This window comes from Condylura cristata, unplaced genomic scaffold, assembly GCF_000260355.1.
Source record: "Condylura cristata isolate star-nosed mole 26May11 unplaced genomic scaffold, ConCri1.0 scaffold00022, whole genome shotgun sequence".
NCBI lineage: Eukaryota > Metazoa > Chordata > Mammalia > Eulipotyphla > Talpidae > Condylura > Condylura cristata.
The window spans coordinates 31,118,812-31,139,310 of NW_004567123.1; the positions used below are offsets into that span (position 1 = coordinate 31,118,812).

The window sequence follows — 20,499 nt, forward strand, 5'->3', positions numbered from 1 at the left end:
GCGGCCCACGCCCGGCTCGCAGCGCCACGCGGCGCGGGCCGGGCCAGCCCCTAGAGCACCTGCTTTGGGCGTGGCCCCCACTGAAGGAGCGCTTCGATTGGCCATGGGCTGGAAAGAGGCGTGGCCTACTCAGACCACGCCCTTCCGCGCCTGGAGTACTTAAGGGAGCTGGCGGCAGCTTTTCCACTCAGAGCGGACCTGCACGGCCTCGCGGGTGGAGGCTCCTGCTGTCCCAGCACAACCCGGCGACCCCGGCGACCCCGGCTGCCTCGGCCACCATGCCGCGCTCCTTTCTCGTCAGGAAGTCCGCCGCCTCCCGCCGGAGGCCCAACTATAGCGAGCTGCACGACTCTTCTCCAGGTGAGCGGCTGGGATGCCGGACCGCGGGGCGACTGGTCGACTGACGAGGGCTGCGCGAAGGTGTTTTGGGGCGAAGGGAAATTGGGGACCAAGTCGAGGCAAAGGACGTGGCGTAGGGAAAAGGGGGTAGGGGCAGGTGAGTCAGGGCGGCTGAGGAGGGGCTTTTCGAGGGCTGGGGTCTGGGCTGAGCTCGCTGCTGCCTCCGGAGAGAGGCGCGGGAGCCCCGAATGTGGAAATGATAGGAGGCTTATCCTGAGGGACGCCGCGGAGGCTGGGAAGAGTCCGGAGTCCAGAGGATTTGGGGGAGGGGTTGGGAGCCAAGATGTGTATGAGGAGGGGGATTGGGAAGGGGTGGGGCCTGGTGAGTTGAGGAGATTAGGGGCTGGGGCCTTGCCTCTAGCTGGAAAGGGGAGACTCAGGCGGAAGGAGACCTAGGAATGACTCTGTTGAGTTGCGACTGGGACATGGGGGTCCCTGTAAAAGCTGGAGGTCGGTGGGAGAGCCAGGTCATCTGGGTGAGGACGGGGCTCTGCCAGGGCAAGAACCTGTCAAACTCCCATCAGAAGTGTCCGTTCTCCTCGCAGAGACTGGGTGTCACTGTTTGCTGACTGACTGAACCATCTAACGTCTGGCCCTCCCTGCCCTTTTCTGTGTCCCGCAGAGTTCACCTTCCAGCAGCCCTACGACCAGGCCCACCTGCTGGCAGCCATCCCTCCTCCAGAGGTCCTCAACCCCACCGCCTCACTGCCCACGCTCATCTGGGACTCTCTCCTAGCACCCCAAGCCCAGCCCATCGGCTGGGCCTCCCTTCTGCCCCAGGAGATCCCCAAAGCTGTGGAGCTGACCTCCCTGTCGGATGAAGACAGTGGGAAAGGCTCCCAGCCCCCCAGCCCGCCCTCACCAACTCCTTCGTCCTTCTCTTCCACCTCAGCCTCCTCCCTGGAGGCCGAGGGTTATGCTGCCTTCCCTGGCTTGGGCCAGTTGCCCAAGCAGCTGGCCGGGCTCTCTGTGGTCAAGGACCCCCAGTCTCGAAAGGCCTTCAATTGCAAATACTGCAACAAGGAATACATCAGCCTGGGTGCCCTGAAGATGCACATCCGCAGCCACACGCTGCCCTGCGTCTGTGATACCTGCGGGAAGGCCTTCTCCAGGCCCTGGCTGCTGCAGGGCCACGTCCGCACCCACACAGGTGAGTTCCCCCAGCCCCTGCGTTCTGCTCCCAGCTCACGGGTCTCGCGCTCTCTCGGAAATGTTTGGTTGGAACATGCGTTCATTCGTTGGCTAAGCAGATGGGCCAAGTCGGTAACTTTACGAGTTCCTCTGCAGTTTCGGTTTCTCAGCCAAATGGATTGGAGTTGGATATGGGAAAGGTGCAACTAACACCTTGCTGTCGGGGCCAGGTGTGAAGGGGCCTCGCTGTTCCTGGGGCCTCCCTCGACCCACCTTCCCCCACCCCCACCCCCAGCAGACAGGATGTTGTCAGACCCCCCACTTGGCTCTGAATCTTGCTTGGAGGTTTCTCCCTCTAACCTAAGACTGATGTTTTACCTCTGCGCCTCAGTTTCCTCCTCTGTAAAATGATCCCGAGGGCACCTTGTGGGGTTTCTGTGCATACAGAGAACACCCCACATTGCTTGGCACTTGATAAGCACTCACAGAAAATAGTTGGCATCCTGCTTCCAGTGCTGTGGGGTCTTAGACAACTGACTGATGCTCTCTGAGTATAGGGAGTCTGATAGCATAATTATTAGATTAGGGTGGACTGTGATGGGATTTTACAAGATGGTCCTCAAGATCAGTGGCCCTTTAATCTGCTTTGTCATAATCTATTCTCATGATGGTGGTTGATCTGCACTCCACACCCCCTGTGGGGAGCAGACCGCTCAGGCCAGTCTCACAGGTGCTGGCAGGAAACAGCCTTGTCTTGGTTTTCAGCAGCCCTGGGCTCATAGAAGCTGTGACAGGAGGCTCTGCCACCCTTCAGCCTTCTGGAAATGGGGAAGGTATCTGCGATCTTGTTAGAACTGGATCACGGCGGCCCTCTCCTTGGAGAGGGATTGCCTGTTGAGGGAGGAGGTTCAGAGGTCATGACAGTCTCGGCTTTGGGGTCAGGCTGGCAGTGGTGTCTCAGTTCTGGCCCTGTCGGGGCCCGACATTTTGCCAACGTTCTTGTGTGGCCTGTGAAGTGCTCCTGAACTTCGGGGCTGGTGCCTGGGTCTCTCACTTTGTGCATGGCTGTGGCTTTAAAGGAAAACCCAACTGCCCGGCCCCTGTAATGGGTGCCTGCCCCACTGATGAGGGCCCTATTTGCAGGAGGCACAGCCCTGGGCACCCTGCCCCTGGGCTCCTACCCCAGCTTCTACCCTCCCATGGGGATATTTTCATGTAAAGGCATGGCTCAGACACAAAAAGCCTGTTGAAATGCACCAGTGCCGACCTCATGGACTCCCATTGTGCGCCTTAATGGTGGGCCCGCTGGGTGGGGGCGGGGGGCGGAGCAGGTGCATGGGGCAGTGGTGCCCAGCACCTGTTCCGGCCGCAGCTGCTGGCCCACAGCGTGTCAGGCCCCTTTAATCCGGGGGATATCGCATGTACAGTGCCCCCCTCGGCGGCCTTTGTCCCCGCCGGCCTGGTGCCGATTTCACACTCGCCAGGAGCACCATGAAGACGTCTGGGCGGGAGGTCTGAGGGGTGGAGGTCTGTGCCCCTGGCTTGTGTGCACAGACAGGCCTGCACCCCGGCACCCCAGCCCTAGTCCCCCCTTGGTTCAGGTGTACATGCAAGCACACAAACATCAGAATAACCTCTCAGTGAGGTGTGGGAGGCGGGGCCGGCCGAGCTGCCCTCACCTGTGGTAACAGGCAATTCCACCAACAGCCTGGGAGGAAGGTGCCTCACAACCCCCCACCTCACAGATGATGAAACCATGGTTGGAGAGAAAGTTCTTTCCTCGAGTCACAGCCCAGAGGTCCAGGAGGGAGAAGGTGGTGGCTTTCAGGGCCTGGAGACCCCAGGTTTCCCTCCCCTTTACAGGCCCTGGACTGGGCGCCCATAGTTGTCCAGGGAGTAGATGAGTGGGGAAGAGCTGCACCTGGACCTTGTGGTGTGCAGTCATCAAACCCTTCAGAACTGTAGGCAGAGGGCGCTCACAAATTCCAGGACGCACATCGCTCGGTGACCCCCAGCCTCTGGCTCTGTCCCCCTTGGTGGTCCGGCCTGAGGCCATGGAGAGCGTCTCACAGGCACCCGGCTGGGACCTCCCTGGGCCTGCCCTCCCGTGTGCCTGGCAGGTGTCCCTGGGCACCCGGCACACCAGTGGGGTCCATTTGTTCCCAGCCTTCTAAATTCCAGCACTGAGATTTAGGCATAGGCTCTGGCCTTGGGGCAGTCAGCCTGGGGGTGGGTGGATAGAAGTGTATTTGGGGGGGACAGTATTATAGAATAGTGCCTGCATGTAGTAGCAGCTCGAGGATTTGGGTAAGTCAGTATTGGACTTTTTAGGAAGCGCTGAAATAAAATACAACCTTGTCAGTGCCTTTTGGAAGATGAACCACATCCCCTGAGTTGGGGCAGGCATGGGAAACATGCATGGGGTTATCTGCTGACTCGGGGGTCGGGCTTTTGAGGCCTTTAACAAAAGCAGACTCACTCATTCTGCAAACATTAATTGAGCACTTACTGCGTACCCAGTCTGATGTGCTGCACAGCCAGTTCCCCGGGCAGGTAGTTGGTTGGGGGGGGTGGGGGTAGGAGGGGCTTAAACGTGCCACAAGGTAACAAGTTTTTGTAGTTTCCTGGGGTCCTTGGGCTGGGGGCTTGGAATGGCCCCTGGGGCCCTCCCATGGGACTCAGCATCTGATTGAGGGATAGACAAGACTTGAAGTTCCTCTGGGTGTGAGCAGCAATTTGTGATGGGAAGCTGCCGTCCATGGGCCTCACTGCAGGGGGAGGGGCAGGGAGCTCGTAAGGCTGAAGCCGGGTTGGCCCCAGACCAAGTCAGTCCAGGAGTGGGACTGACACCCAGCAGACCCCTCCTCCCCCGCCAGAGAGGCAGCCGTTCAGTGTCTAAAATCAGGACCCTGGTTCCTGCTGGGTGACGCTGAGGGTGCTGCTTAGCTTCTCTGCCTCCTTTTGTCCTCTCAAGCTGAGGATGAGGGGTGAAGGAGGGCGAGAGGGGTGCGCCTCACTCCCTGGCATCGGTGATCGTGTCTCCATCGCGGTCATCGACATTTGCCATTGAGCTCAGTGCCGCCATGGAGTGGAATACTGGTTCTGCCCCCTCACCGGCCAGCCCTACTTCACAGATGGGCAGAGGAGGGAGGCCCTGCGGGGCAGACGCGCTCCGGGTCACATGGTGAAGGGCAGTAGGACTCCCAGTCAGCGCCAGGCCATGGACACTGGGCCTGTGTTTAGTTGGGTCTGTGTGTTTGTGCTGGCCAAGGTTCTGGTCGGGGCTGGGGGAGCTGGGCTCCAGAGGAGGGTGGGGTGCAGCTTGTGACCTGGCAGCCACACATTCTCACTCGTCCCCCCAGGTGAGAAGCCCTTCTCCTGCTCCCACTGCAGCCGCGCCTTCGCCGACCGCTCCAACCTGCGGGCCCACCTGCAGACCCACTCGGACGTGAAGAAGTACCAGTGCCAGGCGTGCTCCCGGACCTTCTCCCGCATGTCCCTGCTCCACAAACACCAGGAGTCGGGCTGCTCGGGGGGTCCCCGCTGACCCTTTGGGGCTCCTCCCACCTCTACAGAACCCTCACCAGCGGCCTCCCCCCACTCCGGAAGGAAGGGACCCCGCATCCTTCTCATGGCCACCAAATTTCCTTCAGAGCTCCCGCTTCTGGCTGTGTTGACCCCACAGGACTCTGAGGACCATTTTCCAGGTCCTTCTCTCTTCTTGGGGTGCCTCAGAGGGCTGAGAAAGAGGCCCTCAATGGACAGCTGACGGCGTGTGCCTTGCTGCAGAGACCCCTCCTGGCACCCACCGCTCCGAAACATTCTTGAGTTGGGGTCTGTGTATCCCAAGTTTGGATATAGCTGCTTTCGGCTACAGGACAAAAGCTGACAGACTAGGAGGCTCCCGTCCCACTCAGGGGACCCCACTTCCCCCCACCCAGGAACTCTCAGGCCACCCCTCCAGGAGGTGACTGACTATGCAATAATCCACCCCCAGGTGCCAGTGGAGTGGGGGCGGCCACTGACACAGGACATGTCTAGACCCCGGGATGCCCCGGCCCGGGCCGCCATCTCAGCCTCCTGTTTGTCTGGGTGGCACCTGTTTCACGGGCAATTTAACAACGTCTCAAAAGGGACTGTGAGTAATTGCTGTCACTTGTCAGGGGCCCGGGTGGGGCGCTTTGGCCAGACCAATGTGTCTCCCAGAACTATTTCGGGGCCCTGACAGGTGAGCCTGGGAAGATGTTTACACTTTTAAAGGTACACTGGTATTTATATTGCAAGCAACATTTTGTACTACAGAAACCTTTTGTATAGTTATATTGTACAGTTTATTGATATTCAATAAAGTGGTTAATTTATATATAAAAACCTTTGTTTGGCTCAAGACAGGAGTGGGTGTTCTGCGGGTGTTTTGAAGCACCTTTAGGAAGGGAGGAGAGGCAGAGATTCCTGGCCAGCCTTAAAGCTCGTCCCCTGGAACACGTGGTCACTGGAGGGCCCTTGCTGTGCAGAGGCTTTCTGACAAGGTGGGTGGGCCTGGCGGAGGAGGAGGGGGTCGGGGCCCCTGGAGGCCTCTGCATGGTGGCTTCTTACACCGCTTGTTGACGTTTACCCTGCCGGGGGTACAGAGCTGGCTTCCTGGGTCTTATCTAGGCAGGCCGGGTGCCTGTGCCCCAGCTCTGCGGGTCTTTCCGGGAGGGACTGGCTGCTTCTCCCCATGAGAGGGTGGAATGCAGTGAGCAAGAAGGACAGAGGATGTCCTTCCTGTTTCCAAGGCTCTGGGCCCCGCTCCAGCCTCCCTGTCGGACCCACACCTCTGTCTGGCCACTGGGTACCAAATGGCCTTTGATGCAAGGAAATTGGCTGGCTGGAGCCAGGAGGGTGAGAAGCCAGGCCAAAGGGTAGGGGTCATTCAGCTTCCTGCTCCAGGACCGGACGGGAAGACGGTCAGCTTGCATCCCGGGCTGGGATAATCCACTCCACTGGCCATCCGTCCTGGTGACCTCACCTCTGGGGCCCTCATGGGGCTGGGAGAAAATGGCCTTTTTTGAGCACAAAAGGTGCAGAGGTGCCAGTTTCCTGCTGAGCTGAGCAGGCCCAGGCTCCGGCCCTCCAAGTCCCAGCGTCAGGCGGGGCGGGAGCCTCGTGTTCCAAAGGAGAGATGATTCTTTCTTCTAAACAGGAAATGGTGACCCGCAGGCCGGGAGCAGCCCTTAATGACTTGCAGCTTTCCTCCCAAAGAAAAAAAAGTTCTCTAACAATCGCCAAATTGTAGCTGGCCTCCCTGAAGGGAAGTTAGGGAGTTGTGGGGGAGGGGGCTGGGCACCAGCTTGCTGCAGCCCTACTGTGGATGGAGCCCCTGGGCTGCCATTTTCATCCACCCCACAGAAGGTGCTGGCACTGATGCCGGGTGAGTAAGTGACAGTGACTTCACACATACCTGGTGGGAAAGGCTCTTGGCCACAGGCCAGCAGCCTGATGTTCCTGTCAGCCTGGAGTCAGGTGTCTCTCGGTAACGAGCGGGAATCTCCCCTTTGATCCCCCAGTTGCTGTCTCTACAAAGTGGGGTGACTAGTGCCTGTAAGGGGTGTTGATAGTGTCGGCTTGGTGAGCCCTGTGTGTGCTGAGCCCATATCTAGGGCCTGGAATGACAGGTGAGAGCTGTGGGTATGTGAACTGGTGGAGGAGACAGAAAGAAGTGATTGAGAAACCGCTTTTCTTCCGTCATGGAATTAGTACAGTGCTAGGGAGTCACAGGGTAGGAGGGTCCTTGCATTAGGCCCAGATAGAGCCAGATGGAGACTGGACACCCCAGCTGAAACTCGAAGCAGAAAGATCCAGTCTCCAAGGGAGCAGCTAGAGCAAAAGCTTTACGGCTGAAAAGAGCTTGTCCGAACTGAGGAAGTCCAGAGGGTAGAGGGCCTGGGGTTGAGGGGCGGGGCAGGGTGGGGCAGGCCAGCAGGCCAGGTGCTGCAGAGTTGGTGGCCAGTGAGGAGTCAGGATTTGAGTCCAGCCCATATTGGTGGTGACCTTGGGAATGGATGTTAGATTTAGGTATTGAGGAGCCGGGCACCCCCCCAGTACAGGTGAGAGTAATTTGGGGTCATTAAAAGGGATGTTGGACCTGGACGGGGGTGGGGAGCCCTATGGGGCTGGGAAAGGAACCAGAACCTTCCTCCCCTCTGATATGAGGCCTGCTGTGGAGCAACCCCGCTCGGCTTGGTCGTGTTGCTAAGAGGAAAAATAACACGCAGGACTCACTCCCTTTTGTGGGGAGAAGAGAGGTGGCAATGAGCACATTATTCATGCTTGTATTTGCATACAGAATCTGGAGGACTTGCAGTAAACAAATACAAACTCTTCTGGGTTGGAGGAGGAGGGATGGGGTGGATGGAGACAGGTGGAAGGCTTAGGAGCTGCAGAATTTTAGCTTTAAAAACCATTTTTTCTTAAATTTTGAAATAATATCGCCCTGACAGGCCAGTACCATAAACCGCCATCCTCCCAGATTCTCCCAAATGTTAGCATCTTATCCTGGTCGTGCCTTCTCCCACTATGCATCCAACATCCACAGACCCACGCGGTATTTCTTAAGGACGAGCACTGGGAATCGAGGCAAGGTGGCAGCGCGTGTGGGGTCCAGTCCTGCTCGCTCTGGCGGCGCCACAGCTCCGGGCCCCTGGGGTGAGCCCAGGAAGGTCAGGGACCTCCTCAGCTGGGACCACGCGTGTAATTGTTTTTGTATGGGGAGACAGCTTTTTTTTTTTTTTTAAAGATTTATTTACTTGTGCATACAGAACTGGGGTGTAGGTCAGAGGCTCAGGGGCGGCGAGAGGCTTCACCAGAGACAGAGTGGGGAACAGAACAGGCAGGTCGACAAAGTACACTGCTGAGGGGAGCAGCGGGCGGGTCAGGAGAGGTCTGCCGCGCCATGGGGTCACCTCCCGGGCAGGCGGGAATTGAACTCATGCGGAAGGGGCCTTAGCTTCTGAGTGCAGTGCTTTAACCCGCTGCGCCCCCAGGGAGGGCCAGCTTTTTTTTTAATTGTGGTGATGTAGGCATTTTTGAAAAGAACACCCAGCTTTTTTGTTGTGAGTGCCCCATTTAAGACATTCCTGATGTTTCTCCATGATTAAACTCAATGGCATGTTTCTGGTGGAAGCACAGAGTGGGGCCGTGGGGCCCGGGGGCCTGGAGGTCGGCTGTTCCCACCACTGCGACCTTGGTCACCTGGTCAGGCAGGACCTGCGGGTCTCCTCTGGATAGAGCGCCCCTTCTCCTTTTGTGCTGAGTCCGTATCTTGTGGGGAGACGTTCCCAGACCGTGTGAATATCCCGTTAACCTCAAGCTTCCACCCACACGTTCGAGCCTGCACCAGTGACTTTGGCCTAAATTAGTGACCATGACGGTGGCCACCAACGGCAGTTGGAGCTCCCGCTTCCCTCCCGCATCTACTGGTTGGCTTTCTCCTGTCGGGAAGAGCTTGCCTTGCTCTGTCCAGGCAGCAGCTCAGGCGGGGATGGGAGACACTGAGCTGTTAGAGCCCGTGCTGGGTTTTTCCAGGGAACCCAGGGAATAGATTGGCTGTAGAGCTGGTCCTGCAGAAGTGTCCAGGTGGACAGGCCCAGGGCCAGGGCTCGTCCGGGCCCTCTCCGTGAGCACCCACAGCTCATGGGTGCGCCTGGAGCTGGGTAGGGGCATGCTGGTGGGCTCTGTCCCCCTCGCTCCTCTTTGGATTCAAATTGTCAGTTTCATAAGTATTACCAGAAATTGTTTTATTGTTTGTTAAAAAAAAAAAAGCGGCCCTCATGTACTGTTGGTAGGAATGGAAATTGGTTCAACCTCTGAAAAATAGTATGCAAGTTCCTCCAAAAAATTAAGAATAGGACTCCCACCTCCACTTCTAGGTATCTCCCTAAAATCTTACTAAGTTGAAACACAACAGGTCCCCCTGTTAGCTGTGGCATTGTTCACTACAGGCAAGACAGGGAAACAACCTAAATGCCCACGGGTGGATGAGGGATAAAGATGTGATGTGTGCACAATGGAATACTACTCTGCCATAAAAAGGTGAAACCTTGCCACTTGAAACTGCGTGGATGGGAGTGGAGGGGACGACGTAAAGAGCAACTTGACACGAACCTACTTCAGGGACAAAATGTTTGATGAAGGTGGAATGCAAAAAAAAAAAAGCAAACAATCAAACAAAACATTTACTCTTAGACTCTGGCAGCAAAATGGTAATCACCAGAAAGAAGGGGTGAGATGTGGGAGGAAACTAGGACTTGGGGGCAATGGGGTGAGGGTGACAGCAGAACCCACAACTGAGGTGTGAAGCGAAGCAAATCACAAAGGAGACGGGGTGCGAGAGACAGCCTGTGCCGCACCAGCAGTCTGGCCTCGTGCCCCTCCCGGGCCTAAACTTAGTTTATATCTTTCGGCTTTTGAAAAAGAAACAGCAAGATGCAACGTGGTTTTGCCTCTTACTCACAGGAGAATCCCCCCGTTGTCCGGCCACACCCCCTCTGCCTCCTGCCCTCCCCAGCCTCTTCACACCAGGCCACCACAGGGCCTTTGCGGCTGTCTGCTGCCATCTGAGCCTCCAGAGAATCCAGGGCTGAGCTCCCCACCATCCCTCTCCCCTCCGCATTCCAGCCCCTCCCCGGTTGTGTTTTTTCTTTATAGTCCTTGTCACCATCTGACAACTATGTATTTCACTATTCACAGTTTCTCTGCTGTCTGTCTCCCACCAGAATGCCAGCTTCACGTGGGTGGATTTGTCTGCCTAGTTCTCTGGCAGATCCCGCCCAGGACGCTCTTTTCTGGAGCACTTAGCCAGCCTTCTGGAAACCCCACACAGCCTTCTCCAGCGAGGGAGGCAACTGGAGGCTGAGCAGAGAGGAAGGTAGGAGGTGGGAGGTAGCCAGGGGCACCCAGCAAAGTGGGAGTCTCCCGTGTGGTTTCCGCAGCCCGGGAGAAGCTTCCAGAGAGGAGGTCCGGGAAGGCAGGGCCACCCACCTCCACTCTGCATCCTGGGCCTTGGCCCTGAGGTGGAGATGCACAGTGGGGCCAAATATTAATTTTCCAGGGCTGCCACACACAAAAAAATTACCATGAATTGGATGATTTAAAACATCAGAACTTTATTCTCTCACAGTCTGGAGGCCAGAAGCTGACACCAAGCATCACTGGGTGTGTCCCCCGAAGGCACAAAGAGGACAATGCTCTTCTGGCTTCTGGTGGCCCGTCACTGGTTGGGCCTGGAGCTGCTCGGCCCCAGGCTCTGCCCCCATCTCCTCCGGCCTCCCCATGAGTGCCCGCACCTCTCCTTCGAAGGCACTGGCTGTTGACCTTGGAGCCCACCTGAGTCTGGCCACATCTCCTGAGACCCTGCTTCCTGGCTAAGGCCACTGTTAGAGGTCCTGGAGGTGTCGCTGGAGACACCTGGAGCCCAAGGCAGGCTCCAGACAAGGGCGTGCCAAGTCCTTTCAGGGCCTGAAAGAAAACAACAGCTTTTTATTATTTACTCAGCCACCCCTGAGGGGGAGTCAGGGTCTCAGGAGGAGATTTGGGGAATCCAACTTGCCTCTGTGGCTCCTGCTAGAGAGAGGGGAGCAGACAAAGGCCCCCGGACTCCAGATCCCAGAGGCTACTGGGTGAGCAGTGATGAGGAGGGAGAGGTGGAGCTGGGGGCAGTTTTGGATCTAGCCTGGAGGGCACAGAAGTAGATTTGCTCTCTAGGGGATTATCAGGGTTCAGGGAGGGGGCGCAGCCAGCGGCAGGGACACCTCTGCCCTCTTGGTGGTGGATAAGGCGGTTGGAGGTGAGATATCGGGGTGACTGGCAGCTGCCCACGGACAACGAGAGTGAGGACGAGGCTGGGATGAGGCCTCCTCTGGATTTTCCAGCAAATGAGGGAAATAAAGACCCAGCGAAACAGAGACCAACCAGTCAGGCAAATAATAGTAACAACAACAGCAGCAAACATTTCCTGCTATTCACTATCTGTTTTGCACAGGTCATGTCAGTTAATCCTCATAACACCCCTAGGCCATGGGGGTACAGGAGCAGGGCGGCGAACAGCCCTTCCTGCTCTGCTTGCGTGCTGTGCGTCCCAGGGTAAGCGGCTTAACCTCTCTGAGGGAATCTCTCCCTCTTCTTAGAACAATCCCCCCCCACCCTGCCAGGCAGGGTGGGGGGGTTAAACGAGGGAATTATAAATAGCTGGCTGGCACCAAGTGAAGCCTCAGTAAACACAGCTTTATTACAACCATTTTACCTGCTGTAGAATCCAGGCTCTGACAGAGCAGCAAACGTTCCCAGGGTCACACAGGGGGTCATCCAATGTTTCTGACTCTTTGTGATCCCCGTCCTTTAAAAATAGGGCCCCGAGCTGGCATCCTGTGTGCCCTGGAGCCTTGAACGGGGGGGGGGTGTGAATAGGGAAGTGGGGTTCTCCATGAAGTTGGCTGAAGTGGGCTTTCTGCTCCTCTGTGGCCTGGAGCTAGAAGGGCCTCAGGTAGGGGAACCCTGGCTTGTAAACCCAGTTCTATTTAGCTGGGGCTGAACACCCATAGTGAGGAGAAAGGAACCCCAAGGGTTGCCCATGGGGGTACTTGGGGCGGGGATCCCCTGAGAAAATCACTTCAGGTCACAGGAAATGACCCGAGGACAGGCAGGTACTTCCTAAGGCCCTCAGGCCTCAGCACCATGAGCACCTCACTGGGTGCCCCTGGACGAATGCCGGCCCTCCTGGGGCCTTGTTTGCACAGCGCCGAAATATGGTCAACCTCTGACCCAAGACAAAAATGAAAAGGACATGGACACTCCAGCCAGCAGTTTTCAAGAGAGCAAATGCTGCCAACAACTCAAATGCCCATCCCAAGGGAACCGGGAGAGTTAACTGGGGTCCTTGTGCGTGGGAAGTTGTTGCAGCTGTTATAAAGGATGACACAATCTTTAATGAACATGTCGTGTTTGCAGCGTATGGACAGAGAAAGAACAAGTCTGGCACATGAGAAGTGCTCCAGGTGTTTGTGGAATGACTGAATGCACAAATGAACCGGTGGCTGGTGCTTATTTATCGGCCAATATTCATCGATCAATTGAATAGTATTTATTTAAGAAGGAGAAAAAAGAGAAAGAAAAGTAAAAAGAAGGATCCAGAAGAAAGACATTCATACCTAATGTTTCTAGTGGTTTCCCTCAAGGGAGGGTAGGTTGAGGTGCAGGTGAGGAGTATTTCATTGTATGTAATGTTTACCTCTCCCACTTTGTATGACCACTGCTTCCTCCCCCCTTCCCTGCCCCCCCCCCAGCATTCTGTTAATTTGCAGTCACTATTTTCACAGAGAAACCGGATGTTCACATGAACATGTCGACTTGAACAGGAGCTGGCACGTGCTGACAGGTGAGCCAAACAGCTTTGCAAGCACCCCAACAAGATAGCCTGGCCCTTTCACCTCCTCTTTCTGAATGCTTGCTTTCACGGAGGGACCCCTGTGGCTGGGGAGGGGGGTGGTCAGAGTGGTGCTATTTGGAGACAGGGTGCTGGGGTTTTCATTTTCTTCCTCAGAACCTCTGCATTTTCTATGTAAGTGTGTATTTTCCTTTCTAGCCAGATACACACAATGTTCAAAGTGCAGCAGAGTCCCAGAGGGAAGGAAGATGCACTCAGTAGTCAGGCCTGCCCTGGGCTGCAGGTGATGTCTGGGTGGCACCTGGAGTCCCACCCTCATGAGGAGTGGGCTCAGGAAGACAAGGGTTCTCCCCAGGACACAGAGCACGGTGGTCATGGCGGTACAGGAATTTTTGTTAATGCCGTTCTTGAGCTCTAATTTATATATTATACAATCCATCTACTTGAAGGGTACATTCAGTGGTTTTTAATATGTGCAGAAGGTTGTGCAACCAGCCCCATGATCTCATCCCAGGACATTTCATCACAGGGAAAAGAAGCCCCACATCCATGAGCAATTGCTCCCCACTTCTTCCTCTCCTAACCCCTGGCAACCAGGCACTACTTGTTTCTATGGCCTTAGTAGGTGATCATATCAGTCACATGTGTCCCTGATGACCAGCTTCATTCATCAGCCTGATGCTCTTGAGGCACACACCTGCATCGCAACAAGTGATCTTCAGCTTTTCAGGGCTCAGTAATATTTCTTTGGTGGATTCACCATGTCTTGTTTTTCCTTCATCAGCTGATGGTAATCTGGGTAGTTCCACTCTTTGACCCTTGTGAATAGCATCCTGTGAACATTTCTGCCAGGTTTCCGTGTGGACCATGGCAGTGTGGGGAGCTCACATTGCTCTACATCCTTACTAGTGTCTCGTTATAGCTATGTTTTATCTTAGACAAGTTTCTGAAGATGTAATGAATAGACAGTATTCGATAGAATGTTGTCTAATTCATGAATCATTTCATGAAACCCTGTAGATTTAGCAAGGGGGAGAAAGGATGTCATGGACATACCATAACCCCCCCTCTAGAAAGTACAAAAAAAGGAGTGGCATTTTGGGTTCATGTGGTAACTCTGTTTAGGTACCAGGATTTGAGCTAGGCTCTGTGCCACCTAGGGCCAGGGTGATCTCGCCAGTGGGATCCCTGTCTTGGGTAAGGAGAGTAGGGTGTGTCCTGATGCAACCTACAGCCTTACTCTCTGTCTTCCCTGGACAGAAGGCAGGTCTGCGGCTCGAGCTGTGTGCTCCTCTGACTATAGCTCAGCTCCATCTGTGGTCAGCTCAGGCCCCATTCAAAGGGCAGCAGGACCCCAGGCCCTGTTCAGGCCCTGTTCAGAGCAGTCCACAGACAGGCAAGTACCTGATCTCAGGAGGACCAGGGAGGAGAGTGATGTTGCCTGAAAGGGTGTAGGGTACAATGGGAGGGCGCTGCCTTCCTTAGAGGGTATGTGGGGGCAATGGGAGAAGCCTTCCCAGAAGTGGTGTAGGAGGGACAGTTAGCCAGGGAAGGAGAACTGGAGTGTGGGAGGAGGAAGTTCAGGCAGAGGAAGCAGCCAGTGCAAAGGCCCTGGGGTAGCAAAGTGTTTGGCGCCGTCACAAAGTGGCAAGGGGGTGGGTGTGTCTGGAGGGGAGAGAGGAGGGAGATGGGGTGGCCAGGGGGCTGTTCTACAGGATGTTGTAGGCTCAGCTGGTGTTTGGATTTTATTCTAAGCCATGGGAAGTCACCTGGGGATTTTATGGGGAAGAGTGACTTCCCTCTGGCTGCGTGTGGGAAATTGAGGGGACTAAAAGGAAGTGGGAGACAAGATAGGAGGCACCTGCAGGCAGTGGCTTCCCCTGCAGTCAGGGGAGGAAGAAGGGGGTTGGGGTGGGGGCAGTGTCCTTGTGTGTGGTGACAGGAGGTGAAGACTGAATGGGGCGTGAGTCAGGGCCTACCTCCACTGTGGACTTGAGCCAGGAAACAGGGTTGGTGCTGACTGACAAAAGTGGCCTTGGGACAGGAGACAGGGAGGAAAATGATGAAATATACTCTTTATGCTTCTTTTTCCACTGGACCCTTCCTCAGAGTCTCGGTAGCCCTCGCCCCTTTCTGTGTTCAGCCCAGGCCTCAGGCTGAGCCCTGACCTCTGACACTGCCCTGAAATATCTGAATGGACAATCCCCGACTCTGCAAATCTCTCCACTCACGGCCTCCCTGACTCCCCAGGTCCCACTCCACAGAGTACCCCACCTGACCCGGGAGCCTGAGGCAGTGGGCTCTCGGAGGTATTTGCTGGATTAATTAAGGAAGGTTGTGGGCGACCTTGGTGCAAAATACAGTCCCAGGGAACCACAGGAATTTGTATCCCTGGGCTGTGGGAGGCAGAGCAAAATGGTTCTAGAGCCCAGGACTGAAGGAAGGTTATCACAATAGCCTGCCAGACACGCGCCCTGGTAACCTCACATCCTGAATCCATAGCTGAGGAGACCGAGTCCCAGAGGGGGGGGGGTGTTCTTCCCTAAGAGCCAGTGATGGTGAGTATCTCCCCAGGCAACTTACAACAAATCACACTCAGATCTTTTGTCCATTTTTAAATTAACTTCGTGTTACTGATTTTTGAGGGTGCTTTATAGATTCTGGGCACATCTTCCTCATCAGATATGTGTTTTGCAAGTAGGTTTTCTCTAGTCTGTGGGACTTCTCTGATCATATCCTTTGCCCACTTTTTTTACTGAGTTAGTCAGTGGTCTTACTGATGTTTGTATTTCTTCTGAGCTTCAATTTCTGGTTGTCGATGCCATTGGTAATACACTGCTGAGGGGAGCAGCGGGTGGGTCAGGAGAGGTCTGCTGCGCCATGTGGGTCACCTCCCTGTCGGGGGATCGAACTCATGATACAGTGGCAGTGGATAGCTTCATTGTGCTGCGCTTTAACAGGTTGCAACACCAGGGAGGCCCCTGACCGGCAGTTCCCCTGCTATTTGAAAGCAGACACTTATATTTGTGGTGTGGGAATACTATTATCATTAATGTCTATAGGAAAATTCTTTGAGCGGTGCTAGATGTAAACAAGTGATACCACATAGAAGCAATCAACTTTCAGGGAGCAGGGAAACATGTATTCTCATTTTCATCATGAGAGTTGTCAAGATCTGTGTGTAGAGGGCAGGAGTAAGGGTCCACACCCCAGTCTGGCTCTCCCTGACCGCGTGACCTTGGGCAAAGAACTGCTTTCAGTGTCTCAATGGTTGATGTGAGGGTTAAATGCACAAACAGTGTGTATAAAGCACACTGCAGAATAAAGGCGGAAAGCAGATCAAGTTACTGCTTTTACTGATGCATCTTCACATAGGGATGAGCCGCCAGGAGGAATCCTACCACGACTGCATGCAGCGTGGGCATTGATGTGAAATTCCCCCTCCCTCCTGTCCCTCCAGGTCTGCCCTGGCCGGACCCTGGTGGGGAACCAGCCCTGGGCTGGCTCATGTCACCTCAACGTCGGCCTGCCATCATGAGTGCAGGAGACCCTGGCTACTGGCTTTGTTGAGGTTCCTTGGATAAGCCTCTTAACTCTTTGAGCCTCAATTTGCTCAGCTGGAAAGGGGAATTAGAGTATGAAGACTCCTGGGCTGGCAGTGTAGCTGAGAGGAATGGGAAGGAGTCAAGCCTGCTGGTAAAGCCTACAGTGGGCGCGATTCTCCTGCCTCAGGGCCTTTGCACCTGTGGTTTCTCCTGCAGAAACACCAGCCTTAGCGAGGCCTTCCTGACCGCTGGAGCCAGGCCACACCCTGCGCAGCAACCACCCTCCCCAGTGCCCTCTCTTGGATATTCTCCCCGTAACCCCCACCCTCACCTGACACTTCATTTGAGGTGTTTATTTGCCAGTGTCTGGCTCCCCCACTGGACTGTCAGCCACAGGAAGTCAGGGCTGCAGCACGTTCACTGTCACACCCCAGACCGGAGCCAGGTCGCCTTCACTGTCACACCCCAGACCGGAGCCGGGCGCCTGGCAGGTAGCAGGCTGAGGTGCCTTTACTGGCTGAGGTGCTCAGACTCGCTCAGCTCACTCCGACGCTCCCACCCCTCCCGCCGGGTGGTGGGCAATTTGTTTCAAAGCCCAAGTCTGCTTTCCTGTCCCGACCGGGGACTCAGAGACGCCTTCCCACCTGGAGTTCGCTAGGAGGGTTTCGGGGGACGGGCTGCTGCTGGCCTTCTGGTGACGCTTTTTAGTAGGGCCCCAAACAGGCCGGCTGCGCGCGCGTGAGTGTGTGTGTGTGAGAGAGAGAGAGAGAGAGAGAGAGAGAGTTAAAAATGCGAGTTTATGAATGTGGAATTCTCCAGCCTGCACCCCGGGCAGGGGGCCCGCCCGCCCCTCGCCGGGCTCCCCTCCAGGCCGCCGCCCCTCCCCCGCCGGCCCCCAGCGAGACGAATGCAGCACACGGCGGCCTTTATGGGGCCCGCAGACAGCGCGTCGCCAGGCTAACCCTGCGTGGAAAATTCGGAGGTGGAAGGCAAGGCGCCGTAATGAGGGGGCCGCCAGCAGCGGCGGCGGCGAGGGGCGGAGGGGCCGCGGCTGGGCAGAAACGTGAGCCGGCCGGGCGCCTCACCCTCCACCCCCGCGCATGCATTCCGGGGTCCCTGCATTCCGGGGTCCGGGACCGCGTGGCCACCTCGGGCAGGTGGAGGAGCCGGAGGCTCCCGCGTCAGCCTGGCCCCGCTCCGGGTCCCCACTTCATTACCTCCTTCCCGTGCCTCGATTTCCTCCTGCTAAAGGGCACCCCCTCACCCCCGCGCTGGGGACCATGGGCAAGATGAATTGCCCGGCCGGAGGGGGCCGTGATGTGGGCACCGGAGCCGGGGACACATTCAGATTCAGATTTCCAGGCGGTTCCCACCGCTGGTGATGAGACCTGAAGCCCGCTGGACAGACTCTGGGCAGTCCCTTGAGGACCAGGCCATAGCCGAGGGCTGGACCCTGGGGAGGGCGAACTGCTGTCCAGTCGCAAGCTGCCATGTGAGGTTTGGGTGAGCCAGGTCTCTCTCTGAACCTCAGCTTTGCCATCTGTGAATGGGCATGGGCCAGACTGTGCCTGGGGAGGCAGCAGGAGCCTGGGGCTCCCCGGCTTCTGCTCTAGGGCAGGCCTCAGGGGGACCCAGCTGAAGAAGGAGAACACAAAGTCCCCACTGGGTCCTGGGGCTGCAAGGAGAGAAGGAGGGAGCGACAGAGGAGGAAGGGAGGCAGGTGCCCTCTGGAATGCAGCTGGAGCAAGGTCAAGCTCCCAGAAGCCCAAGGTCAGACTCGAGCCCTAGACAGCTAGAGGGCAGCTGGGCGCTTGCTGTTCCTTCCTTCCTTCACACTGTTCCTTGCCTCCACCTCCACCGTGGGCCTCTCCCTCACTTCCTCAAAGGTCACTTCAGTTACACCTTCCAGGTCATCACCCGCCCCCTGCCCACGCAGGACCTTTCTCTTTCTCTAACCCTGATTTATTTGCCTTTATTCTGCAGTGGGCCCTCCACCCTCGGGAGCCAGTGGCTCCCCACGCCGTGACAGATCTGGGCGTAACTCTTGACTCCCCAACTTGCACACTGCTTTTGACTGAAGCCAGACCGATAACGTAGAGAATCAGTGGACACGTATCTGGTAGGTCCTATGCGTTCTATCCTGTATTCTAACAACAAAGGAAGCTTGAGAAAGACACTCACGGAAAGGGAAGACACATTTGCAGGCTGGGCCGCATTTAGGTACCTGTACTGTCTGTCATCTGTGCGCAGGACAGTTTGGCTCTCAATGGGCCCATGCAGTCCAAGCCCGTGTTGTTTAAGGGTCACCTGTGGTCACCTGTGTCTAGACTTTTCTGTACCGTTGGTCTCATCTGCATCCTGGACCTGCCTGGGAGCCTGGTGAGGACGGGGACTTTGTTCACAGTTATGGCCACTGCTCCCAGCCCATGAAGTAGGTGCTCAATAAACAACTGAGGACCAACTGAAGGGACAGAGCCAACAGTGGAGGATAAAAAGGGCACCCACCCCCCTATTTCTGGTGGCCTTTTTCTGGCCTGCAGGAGATAGGTTTACTTCACAACTGACAGGAGAGAGTCAGGTGATTAGAGGGGTGTGGAACAGCGCTCAGGGCCCACCAGCTGCTCCCTCTTCCTGGGACCCCTGCAGGGGAAGCTCATTTTCAACGTGCTGCAGCAGCTCAGTTGGTGAGGCAGGCCTGCGAGCTGGGAGCCTGCTCTGTCTGTCTTTGCCACTGGTGAGAAATCTCACACGTTGTAAAGGCAGCCCGGCTCCCTCCTGACTGGGGCAGCTGGCTGGATCCGCCCTGGGCTGACCGGGCAGATTCCAGGCCCCCAGGCTGGGCGGTATGTAGGGTGGGACGGCCTGAGCCCTGGGGTTGCTGCTGACAGTGTAGCATTAACCCGAAGAGCCTGCCTGCGTTCAAATCCCAGCTCAGCTATGTGGAGCTGTGTGAGCCAGGCAGGCTTCACCATCTCTCTGTAGTCTCCACCATCAAGAAGTAGAGTAATAGTAAAATAGTCAAAAAATGTGAAATAACATAGTGAGCGGGCCTTGCCCAAGGGCTCTTACTACATTTGTGCTGTGGACCTGTTTTATGTTTGTAAATTTAGATTTGAACTCATAAACTAGAACACACAGGATTAAAAGAAAACCGCGTATTAAAAAAAATGAAAAGGAAAGAAAACCAATTATACTGAACTAGATTTCCTAGAACTTCTACCCAGATGTCTGAAAGAGGAGCAGCCTCTTTGTTAACACGTTTAGTGATGGGATCTTTGGGTGCCTAATGGCGGTGATAATTTTGAAGTAGAAAAGAGGATAATTCTGTGACCCTGTGAAAGAACATGGAAATAGCGGCTGTGGAGTCAGGCAGGGTCCAGCTCCGGCCGCTACGCTTTGGTGCCCAGCAGGGCAAGAAATGCCAGGTTTCAGTTGGAGGCTAGTGAAGGTCAAGACGGACCTTTCTTTCCTCGTCCATGTTCAAGGGGTCCTGGACTCCATGGATGCGCTGGGGGTGGTGCTGGGGTGTGTGTGTGTGTGGGGGGGAGTCTCTTTAGAATGCTCCAGGCCATGAGGAGGCAAGTGTCAGACACCTGGCACAGGCGTCTGGGCCCTAGGAAGCGGCTCCCAGGTTTGGGGGAGGCCGCAGATAGGGGCTCTGTGGGGGGTGCCCCCTCTGTGCCGGGGGGGCCTCCCCGGCCTGTGTGTTTGTGTCAGCTGGGTGAGCCTGAGTGCAGCCAGTGTCAGGGCAGGGCTGTGTGTGTGATTGGGGGGGACCTTTGGGGCAGGTTGGGGCTGGGTTGTGCATGTCAGGTGGGGGAGTATAATGTGTTCGCCTGACTGGCTACATTTGGGGGGTGTCTGTTCTGGGAATGCTTTGTTCTGTGTGGGGGGAGGGCCGGGGACCTCTGGTGGATGTTTGTGGTGAGTTGGAAGTCTCCGGGGTGTGTCATTGGTGGGGTCTCGAGTTTTGGGGTGGATGGGGGTGGACTGTGTGTGCCC

At 56.1% G+C, this 20,499-nt stretch overlaps 1 protein-coding gene across 1 annotated transcript; it reads left to right on the forward strand.

Annotated features, from left to right (window-relative positions):
• Nucleotides 1-235: 235 nt before the first annotated feature.
• SNAI1 (snail family zinc finger 1) lies at nucleotides 236-5,826 on the forward strand. Its single transcript, XM_004687472.2, has 3 exons — nucleotides 236-360; nucleotides 1,022-1,549; nucleotides 4,893-5,826. The coding sequence occupies exons 1-3, from the start codon at nucleotides 279-281 to the stop codon at nucleotides 5,075-5,077; spliced, it is 795 nt and encodes a 264-aa protein (XP_004687529.1). The 5' UTR covers nucleotides 236-278; the 3' UTR covers nucleotides 5,078-5,826.
• Nucleotides 5,827-20,499: the final 14,673 nt, after the last annotated feature.

Bases quoted from the DNA above. Each gene is read 5' to 3' on its own strand.
- SNAI1 (XM_004687472.2), top strand. From the start codon at position 279: ATGCCGCGCTCCTTTCTCGTCAGGAAGTCCGCCGCCTCCCGCCGGAGG. The intron at 361-1,021 runs GTGAGCGGCTGG...TGTGTCCCGCAG, and splicing joins GCTGCACGACTCTTCTCCAG to AGTTCACCTTCCAGCAGCCC. The intron at 1,550-4,892 runs GTGAGTTCCCCC...TCGTCCCCCCAG, and splicing joins CCACGTCCGCACCCACACAG to GTGAGAAGCCCTTCTCCTGC.